At 36.7% G+C, this 13951-nt stretch overlaps 1 protein-coding gene across 20 annotated transcripts in view; it reads left to right on the forward strand.

Moving 5' to 3' along the window:
• Positions 1–13951, forward strand: part of LOC150064222 (uncharacterized) — a 143378-nt gene that overhangs the window by 20648 nt on the left and 108779 nt on the right. For 12 of the 20 annotated variants that reach the window (XR_016535247.1, XR_016535250.1, XM_090331629.1 and 9 more), the window contains exons 4-5: positions 5442–5567; positions 6558–6667. Coding sequence is in view for 5 of the 20 variants with exons in the window: in XM_090331639.1 (XP_090187765.1) it covers positions 6558–6667 (110 nt within the window). In the remaining 15 variants the exon portion in view is untranslated. Of the gene's footprint in view, positions 1–5441; positions 5568–5610; positions 5681–6557; positions 6668–12579; positions 12735–13951 lie in introns of those variants that run through there. The other 8 variants (XM_090331633.1, XM_090331639.1, XM_090331640.1 and 5 more) reach the window with 3 other exon arrangements.

Below are 13951 nucleotides of genomic sequence, written 5' to 3' on the forward strand. Positions count from 1 at the left end.
TTCAGTGCTGCTTTATTTGCTGCTGTTTTGATCACTTTATTACTATTATAAAACATTTTGTTTGAATTATGTGTCAATTAAAATTTTTCTGCAAATGAAAAAATTCAAGTATCATAGTATTTTCAGAAAAGAGCCCTTTTTGTTGCTTAATTTATCAAGAAGTCAATTCATTTTGCAAAACATAAATAAAAACTCTCTGAGCTCAAGTTATACAACTACACTAAACATGAAGGCAAAACATGTTTCTTAAATAATTTCTTAAAATGTGTGTGTGTGTGTGTGTGTGTGTGTGTGTGTGTGTGTGTGTGTAGGTGTAGGTGTGGGTGTGATATGTGGTACAGGTATTTTGAGCTCAGGACCTTCCACTTACTAGGCAAGTATTCTATCACTTGGTCAATACGTCTAGCCCCTTTTAAAACTTTATTTTTTTTTTCTTTTTTGACTGGGGACTGGCTCAGACCAGACTCATCCTATGTTGCTCCTGTTAGCTGACACGTAAGACCACACCCATCTTACTAATTAAGATGGAATCTTGTTAACATTTGCTCAGGCTGGCCTGGAGCTGAAATCATCTTGATCAGTACCTTTGGAAAAGCTAGGTTTACAGGACTGAGCCTGACTCATATGTTAGCCTTGATGCTAAGTGTTGGACTTAGTATAATGGAGCCTCTTTTGTTTGTTTGTTTTTAATTATACTCAAATAGTTGTAACCCAGGATTTCAATTTACATGTCCACTCATATGTCCAATGCATCTTGATCAGAGTCATCTGTCCCCATATTCCCAGCCCAACCCTTCTCCCAAAAGCTAAGTTTCCCACTTCTGTTTTCACATATGTACATTGAGTACTGGAACTGCATTTGCTTACTTGCTTTTTATCTATCGTCCTCCCATTAGATCCTACTTTCTCTCATTCAAGATATGTTTCAGTCTCCTGATATTCATTTTTAAACTGTCATTTGTTAAATTGTACAAGAGGGTTACACAGTGGAATTTTATTTCTGCATATATTATACTTTAGGCAACTTGATTGTTTAGATGTATATATGTGCATTGAGCATGTTTTGTAGCTCACTAAAGTTTATTAGTTGTCAGTTAATTATTAAATGATGCTGAGATTAATTACTCCTTAGCTCTGAAAAGAACAAAGGCACTACTATATTGTCAAACAAGTTTGACCAGTGCAACTAGCTATTTTAGATAAAATCCACCACATTTCTGTCTAACATTTGCAGTTGTATCAGGCAGCAGTGCTGCTCGTCATGTCTGTAACCGTCTTCTCAGAAGGCTTACATCTAGAGGATGGTGTTGTTTTTTTGTTTTTTTAAAGCTGTCTAGGCAGCAAAGTCCAGTAGATTCCATTTCCAAAGTAACCAACAAAAAAGCTGGAATGCAGGTAAGGCTTAACTGGTAGAGCTTAAGTTGAAAACACATGAGGCCCTGAGTTGATACTCTAGTGTGGAACAAAACACTGCAGTCTTTCTGGACTGAGTCATGTAATCTTTTTCTATATCTTATATGTAGATATAGATATACATTTCCATTTATAAGTATTTTAATAAGCAGTGGAAGTAAAATTTTGTCTTATGCTTTTGCATGATCTATAATGAAATCTTTCTGAATTTTGCTGATCTACTAGGTTATAAGTATTACACATTTCTCAAAATAAGTATTTGAATTCCAAAATAAGCTGTTTTCATGGTAGTCATTACTATATTTATTTTCCTCTATTACCACTACTACTACTATTAACCTTATAATTAATTATTACAATTACTGTCATTGTCAGTGTCACCATTTCACAGTTCTGGGGATGGATCTCTGAGTTTTGTACGTGTTAGGCAGGTCCACTACAATTGAGCTATCCTCCTAGAGTTATTAATTTTGGAGATATATTTTAAAATACATGTAAAGTAGTACCTGGCTGAAGGTTACACTGGCCTTAAGCTCATAAGTAGGGTTATGAGATGCCATTATAAGCTGTAAGGGTATTTTAGTGACACTAAGGTATAAGAGCCTGTTATTGTGGAATATTGAGTACCAACTGTAGACCCCAAAGTTACAAAGATCGTGTTTGTATTTCAGTTCCAGCATGAAGGAACTGAATTAAAAAATTATAAAACTCAAAGTTCTGCCTACTATTTAGAAATTTAATTTTATTGTCATGTGATATATAAAGAGGTTGCAGTTACATTCATCAGGTAGTGGGTACATTACTTCTTGAATACTGTTACCGCTTCCCATGTTTTACTCCCATTTTCCCTTCCCCTGACCCCCTCCAAAGTTGTAAAGTTGATCTTCGACTTATTGTCTTGTGCATATCACTGTTACACGGGTTTACCCTTTGTCTAATCATCTTGTTTTCTCCCTTTCTCTTCCCTAATTCAAATCAACAAATAAATGTATGTACAACACACCAGATACCATAGCCCCATACAGCAACAACAGGGACTAAAGCATAAGGGAAAAAATGAATAAATAGCTTCACATAGTACATTAAAAACAACAACCACAAAGATAAACCTCTTGTTTCCATATCCTGGAGTTAATTTCACTAGTTACACATACATACATACATACATACATACATACATACATACATACACACACACATAAATACATACATACACACACACACATACACACAATATATGCATGTATCCCAGAAGTCTGTGATGCAGACTTCTGTTACTGTATAAACTTGACTATTTTACCTAAGAGAAGAGATGTATAAACAGTGAAATCCTATAATCATTTTTGTATACTAAACATTATATTATTTTTAGCCCATTAGTGTAAGATATATAATTATCATTTTAGTAACAAGGAATTATTTTGGCAGTACTAGGATTTGAACTCAGGGCCCTGTGCTTGCTAAACAAGTACCCTACTTACTTGAGCCACATCCCTCTTCTTTACTGATTGATGCGTCAGTATGATTAATGACTTCATCCAAGTCATATTGTTGATAAAAAGTACAGTTAAACTATGCAACACTCTAGGGCCTCTTTCACTCTCTCTTTCCATCTCTTCTTTCTCTTCTCTCTCACTTCCCCCTCCTTCCTTTCCTGGGGCTTGAACTTAGTGACTTGCATTATTGCTCAGAATTTTTGCTCACATCTGGTATACTTCCACTTGAACTACTGGTTAATTGGAATTGGAATATCGGAGGCTTTTCTGCACAAGCCAATTTGGAGCCAGGATCTCTAGGTCTCAGGTGTCAACCTTCTGAGTCACTAGGATTATAGGTATGAGCCACCAATTCATGTTCCTCCTCCTCCTTCTCTTCCTCCTCCTCTCCCTTCTCCTCCTCCTCCTCTTTCTTTCTTTCTTTCTTTCTTTCTTTCTTTCTTTCTTTCTTTCTTTCTTTCTTTCCTCCTCCTCCTCCTCCTCCTCCTCCTCCTCCTCCTCCTCCTCCTCCTCCTCCTCCTCCTCTCTTCTTCTTCTTCTTCTTCTTCTTCTTCTTCTTCTTCTTCTTCTTCTTCTTCTTCTTCTTCTTCTTCCTTCTCCCCCTCCTCCTCCTCCTCCTCCTCCTCCTCCTCCTCCTCCTTCTCCTCCTTCTTCCTCCTCCTCCTCCTTTTCCTCTTCCTCCTCCTCCTCCTCCTCCTTCTTCTTTCTTCTTCTTTTGGTCAGTCATGGGGCTTAAACTTGGGGCCTGGGTGCTGTCCCTGAGCTCCTTTTGCTCAGAGCACTGTATGTCTTTGAGCCATAGAACCACTTCTGGTTTTATGATTCTTAATTGAAGGTTAAGAATCTCATGGAATTTCCTGCCAGGGCTGGCTTTGAACCAGGATTCTCAGATCTCGGTCTCCAGAACAGCTAGGATTACAGGTATGAGCCACCTGCACTTGACTTGTTTCTTCTTTTTGAGAATAGTTTCCAATAGAACTAAATATAACCAATACCCAAATGTGAGGCATCATTCTGGTTGGAGGAGTGATGAAGTTGGGATTTCCATCTGCATGCATGCCTTTGGGACAAGAGGATGCTGTGGAGGAAGCTAGAACATGCATCGAGTGGGGAAGCAGAGGAAGGCTTTGGGGAACATTACATTGTCAAGGAGTTCTAGGTCAGACTCTATACAGGATTAATACTAGCTTTAGCTATTAAGCATCAAGAAACTGCTAGAAGATTTGTTTTTAGTTGTGTTCTGTAGTATATTTGGAAAGTATCTGCAGCAAAAAAAACATGACCTGTAAGCCTCCTTCTAAGATTTAGTCACTACTAATACGTTGGTACCTTGACTATAATGTTCCTTTTATGTTTATCTTTTCCCTGTCCTAGGGCTTGAACTTTGTGCCTGGGCACTGTCCCTCCTGACCCAGTTTGTGCTTGAGCCTAGTGCTCTACCACTTGAACCACAGAACCACTTCCAACTTTTTCAGAGTAGTTTGTTAGAGATAAATGTCTCCTGGACTTTCTTGCCCTGGCTGGTTTTGAACTGTGATCCTCAGTTCTCAGCTTCCTGAGTAGCTAGAATTGCAGGAGTGAGCCACAGACACCTGCCTGTTATTTTTTATTGAGTAAATACCAATAAATGGATAAAATAAATTGGAGTCTACAGTGTTCTCTAAATATGTATCTAAATTCAAGATCCATTGGGTAAGGACCTAAGGATTGCAGATGGTATGTTGGTTCACTATATTTCCATTTTCCATCAGGTCACACCACACTGCTCTCACATGATTTGGAGTTCTTTGCTTTCAGCCTTCTCCCTACGTTTATGATGCTGCCAAGATATATTTGGTGGTCATGTCATCTTCATGACTTACTTTCTTTAGTGAGGACAGAGATCTAGCTTTTCATTAGGCAAAGAATCTCTATAATTTTTCCTGCCCTTTCATGTCATCTATGTAAACCAACCAAAAGATTGCCCTTCTCTGATTTTCTCTCTTTCCATCTGCTGGTCTTTCTTTAGTGTTCATCTCAAATGACATCTTGTTGGTGAACATATTCTAGTGGGCTACTTTTCATCATCTTCTTTTCTTATTATACTATCACATAAGGTAGTGGGGGAAACAAGAATGAGGAGGATCCTTAAGTAGTTGTACCCTAGTGGAGAACTCAGAGTTGTAGTGAGATGGTAGAGGAATGCAATGAAGAATTGGTGGCTAACTGAGAAAAGCATATCCAGGCACCTGCGATCCTAGCTACTCAAGAGGCAGAGATCTGAGGTGATCCTCAGTTTGAAGGCAGCCCAGTAGGAAAGTCTGTGAAATTCTTACTGTCACTAACTTAAAAAAAAGCTGGAAACAGAGCTGTGGTCAAGTGGTGGAGTGCTATCTTGAAGCTCAGGGACAGTCTAGGCCTTACATTTGAGCCCCAGGATCAGCACAGAAGGGCGGGGTTGGGGAGTAATGGGACAAGGGAAGAGCCTTGCTGTCATTCTGACAGAAAGGTTTGTGCAGTGCTATAAAGTTAATGAAGGTCCTTTCTTTGCAGCTGGCAGTGGAGTTGTATTGCAGGGAGCGGCTGATGTCCTCTCTTAGTAGTTGTGTTGAAACTTGTTGCTCTCTACTCATCAGAGGAGCCCTGGAGCTTCATCTCTGTGGTTGCTGCTGTGTCCTGGTATGATGCTGTGCCTTTCTGCTGCATTTCTTCTTTGCTAGCTGGGAACTGGGTTAGAACTTAGCTGTTTGTTCTTGGAAACAACCATGGAAAACCGAGAGGAGAGTGTTTTGGTAATATTCCTATTGTGGATTCTTTGACATTATGTATTGTCTCATGTGATTTTTGTATCCATCACAGAGTAGGCCTGAAGAGTGATTTGCTCACTGTATGCACTTGGCATTGTCATTTTGTTTGTATAGTACCTGTTGTTAACAGTTGCTTATTGATTTTTCAGTGTTTAGTATAATTTATTATTGTCTGTGGTAATGAAGAGGCCCATAACATTAATTTTACTTATATACAGCATGTTTCATAGATATCTACTCCTGTGAAAGATAAAGCTAGGAAATGATAAACTTCTATTTCAAGATTTGGTAGAAGTATTTTATCATGAAACTACTGCATGAACAAGAATGAACAATGAATATAGTAATGAAAGCATTTTTTTCTTCATAAAAAGTGGGAGTATTTTTCAGAAATCTGGGAAATGTCAGAGTAATTTTGGCTGTAGTCATACTGCATTTAATGCTATTGAGAATATTGCTAACATTAACAAAATATTCTGTAATTTCCTCTGTTATTGCTACTGGTGATGAGGGATATAAAATTGGCATGCTTTCATGTTTTGAGCATTATCATTATACATTTCTGATTTTACATGTCAGAAATAATCTTTATTTTGTTGAGACAGCTGAGAACATTTTAGTTTGGGAATAGAGGTCAAGAAATGATACGTACGTATTTATATTAATACTGTATAGGAAACAATGAATTTATTAGATTAAATGTATATTTTCTTTTTATGAATCACATTTTTTAAAATATATTTCTGTGACTATTTTAGTTATCAGAAAATAGTGGTTTGTGACCAAGGACAGATTCTGTTCTTATACTTATCATCTTACTTTGTTATATTTTTTGTGACTACTGGTAATTCTCATCTTGCAGATAAGTTGAACTTGAATTATTGTTCATCAAGGAACAGTGGGAAGACAACTGGCCAGGACAGCAAGACCATCCTCCCTATGGAAAACAACTGGATAAGCATTTCCTCAAGGGTGAGTGAATGCCATTTTCCATGAGTCCTATGAATGTTGCTTTCTTGTTCATAGAGCTAGTAAACAGCTACTTGGTTTCAACTTTGATTCATGAGACATGACTGAGAATTGAACTACACTACTCTGAGTCTAAAGCATAGAACAGCAATCAGCCGAACAATGAGAAAGAGTGGAAATTAGATTTGTTTCTGAATCTACTTAAAACCAGGGTTTTCTTTTTCTTTTTTGTCAGTCTGGGACTTGAACTCTAGGTCTTGGCACTGTCCCTGAGCTCTTCAGCAAAAGTCTACTACCCTACCCCTGGAGCCACAGCCCCACTTCCCGTTTTCTAGTGATTAACTGGAGATAAGAGTCTCATAGTCTTTTGTGCCTGGGCTGGCTTTGAACTTTAATCCTCAGTTCTCAGCCTCCTGAGTAGCTAGGATTACAGGCATGAGCCACAGCACAGGCTCAGTTTTTGTTTGTTTGTTTGAAGATAATGTTTCCCTATATTGCTTAGGTTGGCCTTCTATCCATAGATGCAATTGTCTCCCTGCTATTTTCATGAATGACTGGGACACCTTGATATAAGTAGTTTGATTAAGGCCCCAACTACTCTCTACTATTATTTTCATATATGAATTTACATGGAAACTAACTTGTAACTTAGGACTCTTTGAGTGAATGCTTACTAGACAAGAATAACAAATTGTAGTTTTATGTTTATTATTATTATTGTTTAACTAAAAGATATTTTGGTGTCAGTCACGGGGGCTTGAATTCAGATCTGGACACTGACACTGTCCCTTAGCTTTTTTGCTCAAGGCTAGCACTCTACCACTTGAGCCACAGCTTCCCTCTTTTTTTTCCCCTTCAGTTAATTGGAGATAAGAGTCTCAAGGACTTCCCTGCCTGGGGCTGGCTTTGAACCACTATCCTCAGATCTCAGTGTGAACCATTAGCTCTTGTCTAGATTTATTTTTTAAATATAATTTTGCGATTATTAAAGTGTGCAGAAGAGATTACCATTCCATAATGTATTTTTTTTTCTCGTCCTGGGGACTGAACTCAGGGCCTGAGCACTGTCTTTGGGTTTTCTTCAAGGTTAGTGCTCTACCACTTTAGCCACAGCACCACTTCTAGCTTTTCTATGTATGTAGTACTGAGGAATTGAACTTGGGTCTTTGTGCATGCTAGGCAAGCACTCTACCACTAGGCCAAACTCCAGGCCCCCATTTCATGATTTTTTTTTGCCAGTCCTGGGCCTTGAACTCAGGGCCTAAGTGGTATCCTTGGGCTTTCTCAAGGCTAAAGCGCTACCACTTGAACCACAGCACCACTTCCAGCTTTTTTCTATGTATGTGATACCGAGGAATGGAACCCAGGTCTTCGTGCATGTTAGATAAGCACTCTATCACTAGGCCAAACTCCCAGCCTCATTTCATTATTTTTATTATTACTATTCCTGTTATTATTTTCATATTGAGTTTATCTCACATTTTTTCAGTGGGACTAGTTTTTGGAAAAATAATTGTTAGTTAAAAAAGTATTAAAAATTTGAGTTCATCATATCTAGAATAATCCTATTATATGTGTCTATAAAATGCCATTATTTTGTTCAACTCTTGCCCTCTGATTTCTATTCCATATCTCATTCTTCATTCTATCTTTCTTTTTTATGATGCTGGGTTTCTAATTAAGGACTTTGTGCTTGCTAGGCAGATAATCTACCACTTGAACTATATCCCCAGCCTTTCCTATCTTCATAGCCATCTTGGTTAGAATACTTATCCCAGAGTTATGGATAAGAAAAAAACTCAGTAATTTGATTATGTGAGTTCAGTAGCTCACACAGCATTCAAACTCTGAACTACTAACCTCTGAGCTTCTACTTAAAACTTCTGCTTATAAGTGCTGTGCTGAGTCATATGAGCTTTTACATGTGCAACCACAGATGGGGCTGCTTTACTCTTGAAGCCTTGTCTAGCTTTCATACTTTTGACTGTGCTACATTAAATAGTATTTGGCCAAAATGTTTGCTTTTGTGTCTTCCTATGGATGTAGTGTTTGTCAATATGTTAGGTATTATATTTACTCTTGTGGCATATACACATCATATGAATTAATTCTTAAACTTAGGTGACTTATTTTGAGTGTCTGCCTTACTGTTCTTTGTTTTTGTATTTTTGTTTTTGTGCCAGCTTTGGGGCTTGAATTCAGGACTTGAGCATTGTCCCTGAACTTGATTGCTCAAGACCAGTACTATACCACTGCTAAGTTTTTGGCTTTCACATTGAAGTATGAAATGTTAATTAGAAAACATTTGTTAAGGAAAGTCAAATGCATGAATTGTTTAGACTATGCAAACATATCTATTATATTTATTTACTTTTAGTTCTTTTTTGTGGTGCTGGGGTTTACCTATAATATCATTTACACCTGGCAAGTGCTCTATTACTGAGCTACATCCCCTGTATTTTATGATTATTTTTGCCAGTCCTGGGTCTTGAACTCAGGGCCTGGGAACTGTCCTTGAGCTTTCTCAAGGCTAGCACTCTACCACTTGAGCCACAGCACTACTTTCAGCTTTTTCTTTGTATGTGGTACTGAGAAATTGAACCCAGGGCTTCCTTCATGCTAGGCAAGAACTCTACCACTAGGCCAAGCTGCTAGCCCCAGTGATTTCTCTTTTTATGAGATGTAGATCTTATTATTTTCTGTCTGAATATGAGATCTTTTTCTTGGGCCTTTGCAGACTTTCAGGATTATTTATGATAGGTCATCCTTCTCCTTCCCTTCCTCCTCCTCCTCCTCTTCCTTTTCCTCCTCCTCCTCGTCTTCCTCCTCTTTCTTCTTGTCTTTCTCCTCCTTTTCTCCTCTAGACTGTAGCTATCTTAATGGCAAACACAGCAGTTATATGTTTAGTGAATCTTTAAATCTATGGTTTTTAGCATAATGCATGGCACCTATTGAGTAAGCACCTGTTGAATAGTTAATCTCTCCTTAAATGACATTTCTTTCTGGAATACATCAAAACAATTTAAGAAATATGCTGAATTAGAATGAGCTTTGCTGAACAGAATATTCACTAAATAAATTAAATAGGAAGAGTCTCTTAGGATTAAAAGGGGTGAACTTTCCATGTTCAAGCAATAAACATGAAGACTTAATTGTGTAGGAGGACATTGCATACTCTGGTTATTTGATTTGTAGATCCCTTAGCCTATTTAATAGTAAAAAAAACTTAAGTAAATACCTGTGATTTAATTTATGCTGTTGAGAAACAGTGATCAAAAAAGGCAATAAAAGTCACCTAATGAAATAAGAATTCAAAAAAGGAAATCTGAGGATCTTATTCTGACCCATTATTCATTCAATTTCTGGCAGCTTTTATGATTACAAATCACTTGATTGACTAACTAGATTCTCAAAGTAATTTATGACTCAGGTTCATTTTTCCTGGTTGATAGTTAGCACATGCTGTAACTCTTCCATTTTGAGATGGATATAATTTTTGAGCAGTATACAATATAATCAACTATATTTTGGAGAAAATTAAATTGCCTTTTCAAAAAATTTAATTTAGTTGTTAATTTTTTTTACAGCATAGTATTCCATCTGCATTTGGATTTCAAAGTAGAATCCACAGTGATGAGATTATTTTTCGGATTAAAAAATTAAAATGACTTTCCAGTAGCCATAAAACCTCCTCTGCTAACAGTTCTATAGGCAGCTTGGGCAGCTGGCTAGGCCTAGGTTGTTAAAAGAAACATTATTTTTCTTTACTAATTAAAAAATGCCTTATCAAAGAATTACACAGTATAAAATATTTTCTCTAATGTTTTTCCCACAAAACATTTGTAGTGAGACCATAATATTGCAAATTTAAAAAATGGGCAGCATTTTATGGTGACTAATAGGAAGAGTTTCTTAGTGAGTAGGAACCCAGGTCTGCAGTGACTTGAATCTTGAGTATTTCCATTGTAACACTGAATCAAAGGGGTGGTAGTATTGTATCTGTTCTCATTGAGTTCAAAACTCTCCTGAACAACAGGGGCAGACAATCCTATAGAGCTGTTATAATATTATGTATTCATGCAACTGAGAATAAAATGTATGCACAACTCCTAATTTAGTAAAAAAAATAGAGATAGAGATGTGGCACAATGCTAAAATATTTGTTTAGCACATATGAGAGTCTCTGAGTTCAATCCCCAGTATAGGAAAAAGGAAAGTTAAATGAACCTTGGTTTTTGTGTTATATCTAAGTCATTTTTTTTCTTGAAGATTTTCACCTGTTCTTCTTTTGTGTAAGTAAGCATCTCTGATTAGTGTCAATTTTTGTGTGTGATTTGAGGCAAAGTTCTAGCTTCATCTTTGGCACATAAAGACCAATTTTCCTAGACCATTTGTCATCCTGGGATGTTACCCTTTCCCCAGTGAATTTCCTTGGCTCCTTGGGTAAAAATCAGTTGACCATAATATAAGGATTTATTTCTGGGCTTTTAATTTTGTTCCAGTGATTTATGTGCTCGTTATTCTGCCAGTACCACATGGTGTTGATAATTATAATTTTATGTTGAGTTTTAAAATCGAGTATGTAAATTTTCAGCTTTATTATTTTTCAAAATTCTTTTGACATTGTAGAGATTTTTCAGTTCTATACAAATGTTGGTATCCTCTTTTCAATTTTTGCTGAAAGACTGTTGAAACTTTAGTTACTCAAAATTCATATTAAAACTTTGCACTGGGCACTGGTGCTCATGCCTCTAGCTATTCAGACTGCTGAGAGCTGGTAATCACAGTTTGAAGCCAGCCTGGGAAGGAAAGTCCATGACAGTCTAATCTCCAATAAATGATTCTGAAGAAACAAGAAGTTGTTCTGTGGCTCAAATGGTAGAGCACTATCCTTGAAACAAAGAAAATCAAGGCTATCACTTAGGCCCTGAGTTCAGGACCAGAGAAGAATTTGGTTATATATGTGAATTATAGATATTGTATAATTATAATAATTATATAACCATATGCTATATATAATAAACTGTATAGTATATTATATTAACTATATAAGCCATATTAATGATATTAACTATTTAAACCCATCTCAACTATATTCGAAATTGTACCTTACCATGAAATTTGTTTCTGAGCTTGGCAAATCTCTCTTTTGAAAGCAATTTTTATGGTCTACTCATCTGTTTTTAAGCTATTCTGATTGACTTTTTTTTTTGCCAGGCCTGGGCTTTTGCTCAGGGCCTGAGTACTGTCCTTGGGTCTTCTCAAGGCTAGAATCCTCCTAGCCACCACACCACTTCTGGCTTTTTCTATATCTGTGTTTCTGAGGAATTGAACCTGGGTCTTTGTGCTTGCTAGGCAAGCATTCTACCACTAGGCCAAACTCCCAGCCCCTGATTGATTTTTTTGACTAATAGTTTTTCATTTAATCCTTTCCAAGCATTACAGACACAACTGTACTTTCATTGTCATCACATTTCTATGGGTTTCACAGGGGCTATAGCTCCTCTTCAGAGAATTTCTGTATGTAGCCAAAGTATATGATCAGTGGAGGGAGTGCTCCAACTGTTTGCTTTTGCTTTTGAACAGCTGTACAATGATGTGTTGTGATGTGAATTTCCTTTTATGTGTACTGTTTAGGAAATTGGGTCTTCTTTGAATATATGATTTTTGGTAACTTCCATCAGTTTTGAAAATTTGATCTCCTTATATACCATTTTTATATTGACTCTAAAATACTCTCAGCTATAAGTACATCATTTATATGAGAAGAGAATGCACTTTGTAGTGCAGAGGAGTGAACCACATTCTGGGGAACCACTGACCTCTATCCTCAGCCTCATTACAGTTTGTAGGGGATTTAGGTTGCTTTGAAATTCATTGTTTTTCTCCATTGTCTTTGGTCACTATTCCCTCAGGTTCATTGCTGGAAACATGCTGACTAATGATTTCTATGAAGAAGACTAAAAGGTCACCGGCTTAAAATGCTATTCATTTGAGGTATATTAGAGGCAATGAAAGACTCAGAATCTTTCTGGAAGCTCTGGTTGTTACATAGGGGTGACAAAGCTCAAACAACAACATATAATATAACTTAGTGGCATTTATCATCCTTGTCTCTCATGCTTCGCCTCTTACATGTGGTGAATGACCAAATGGTGAGAGTTACAGAGTTCACATTGGAGCATTTCTTACCTCAGTTAAAATCTCAGCTGCAAAGGCAGGACAGATCACACAAGTGGAAGGGGGAAGTATTATTGGACACTAATGTGGGGCTGGAAAATATGGGTCAGGACAAGTTAGATGAGAAATAATGTTGGAACGTGTTGTGAAGTGTTTATTTCTGAACTGTGAAAACTCATTTTCTTTTATTAAATTGGCTGTGTATATGTCATCTAACCATTCATAAAGTTGCACAGTGGAATGTATTGACTGTCTTCCTGTAGTGATATCCCCATGCTTTTTTACTTTAGAATCTCTCACTTCTAATTGTATCACAGAATCTAATTTATATACATATATATGTATATATGAGTAAAAGTTTTTGTTTCTCTTGCTACACATTTCTGGGATATATTCTTGTTTTACATTGTAGCACAACTGTAGTAAAATCATAAAAGGTCACTTTTCAGTTAAGTGTCAAAAAATCTTGTTAAAACTGCCTCTGTCACTTTGGAGATTAGTTTTGGAGTGATTCAATTTTTTAAGTTGTTAATTAATTCAATATATTTTTATGTGATCAGTTTATTCCAAACATTTTTTCAAATCATTACTGATATTTAAAAATTATATATTACAGTTGTCATTCATCTTATAAATATAAAAAATATATATCATTTGGGGCTCTTGGGATAAATGCACCATTTTTTTAAAAAAACATGTACGTTACATTTCCTGTTAGAACAAGGAAGAACATACCTCATAGGTGTGCCACCTGTTTATAAAGGAAAAGAAAAGGTGAAATCTTTCAGAAAAATATCTAAGCCTATTCTTCATAAAGCTGTTTCTATTTTTTTCATATATTTTTATTGTAATTAGTAGAAGGGTTACATTATATTCACCAGATAGAAGGTGACCACATCTCTGGTCATAAAAGAAATGCAAATCAAAACAACTCTAAGATTCCACCTCACTCCAGTTAGAATGGCCAGGATCAGGAAAACGAATAATAACAGATGCTGGAGGGGATGTGGCCAGGAGGGATCACTACTACACTGTTGGTGGGAGTGCAAACTCGTTCAACCACTGTGGAAAGCAGTGTGGCAGTGCCTCAAAAGGCTAAACATAGAA

The sequence above is a fragment of the Megascapheus bottae genome, chromosome 4 (genome assembly GCF_031878675.1).
Source record: "Megascapheus bottae isolate mThoBot1 chromosome 4, mThoBot2.hap1, whole genome shotgun sequence".
NCBI lineage: Eukaryota > Metazoa > Chordata > Mammalia > Rodentia > Geomyidae > Megascapheus > Megascapheus bottae.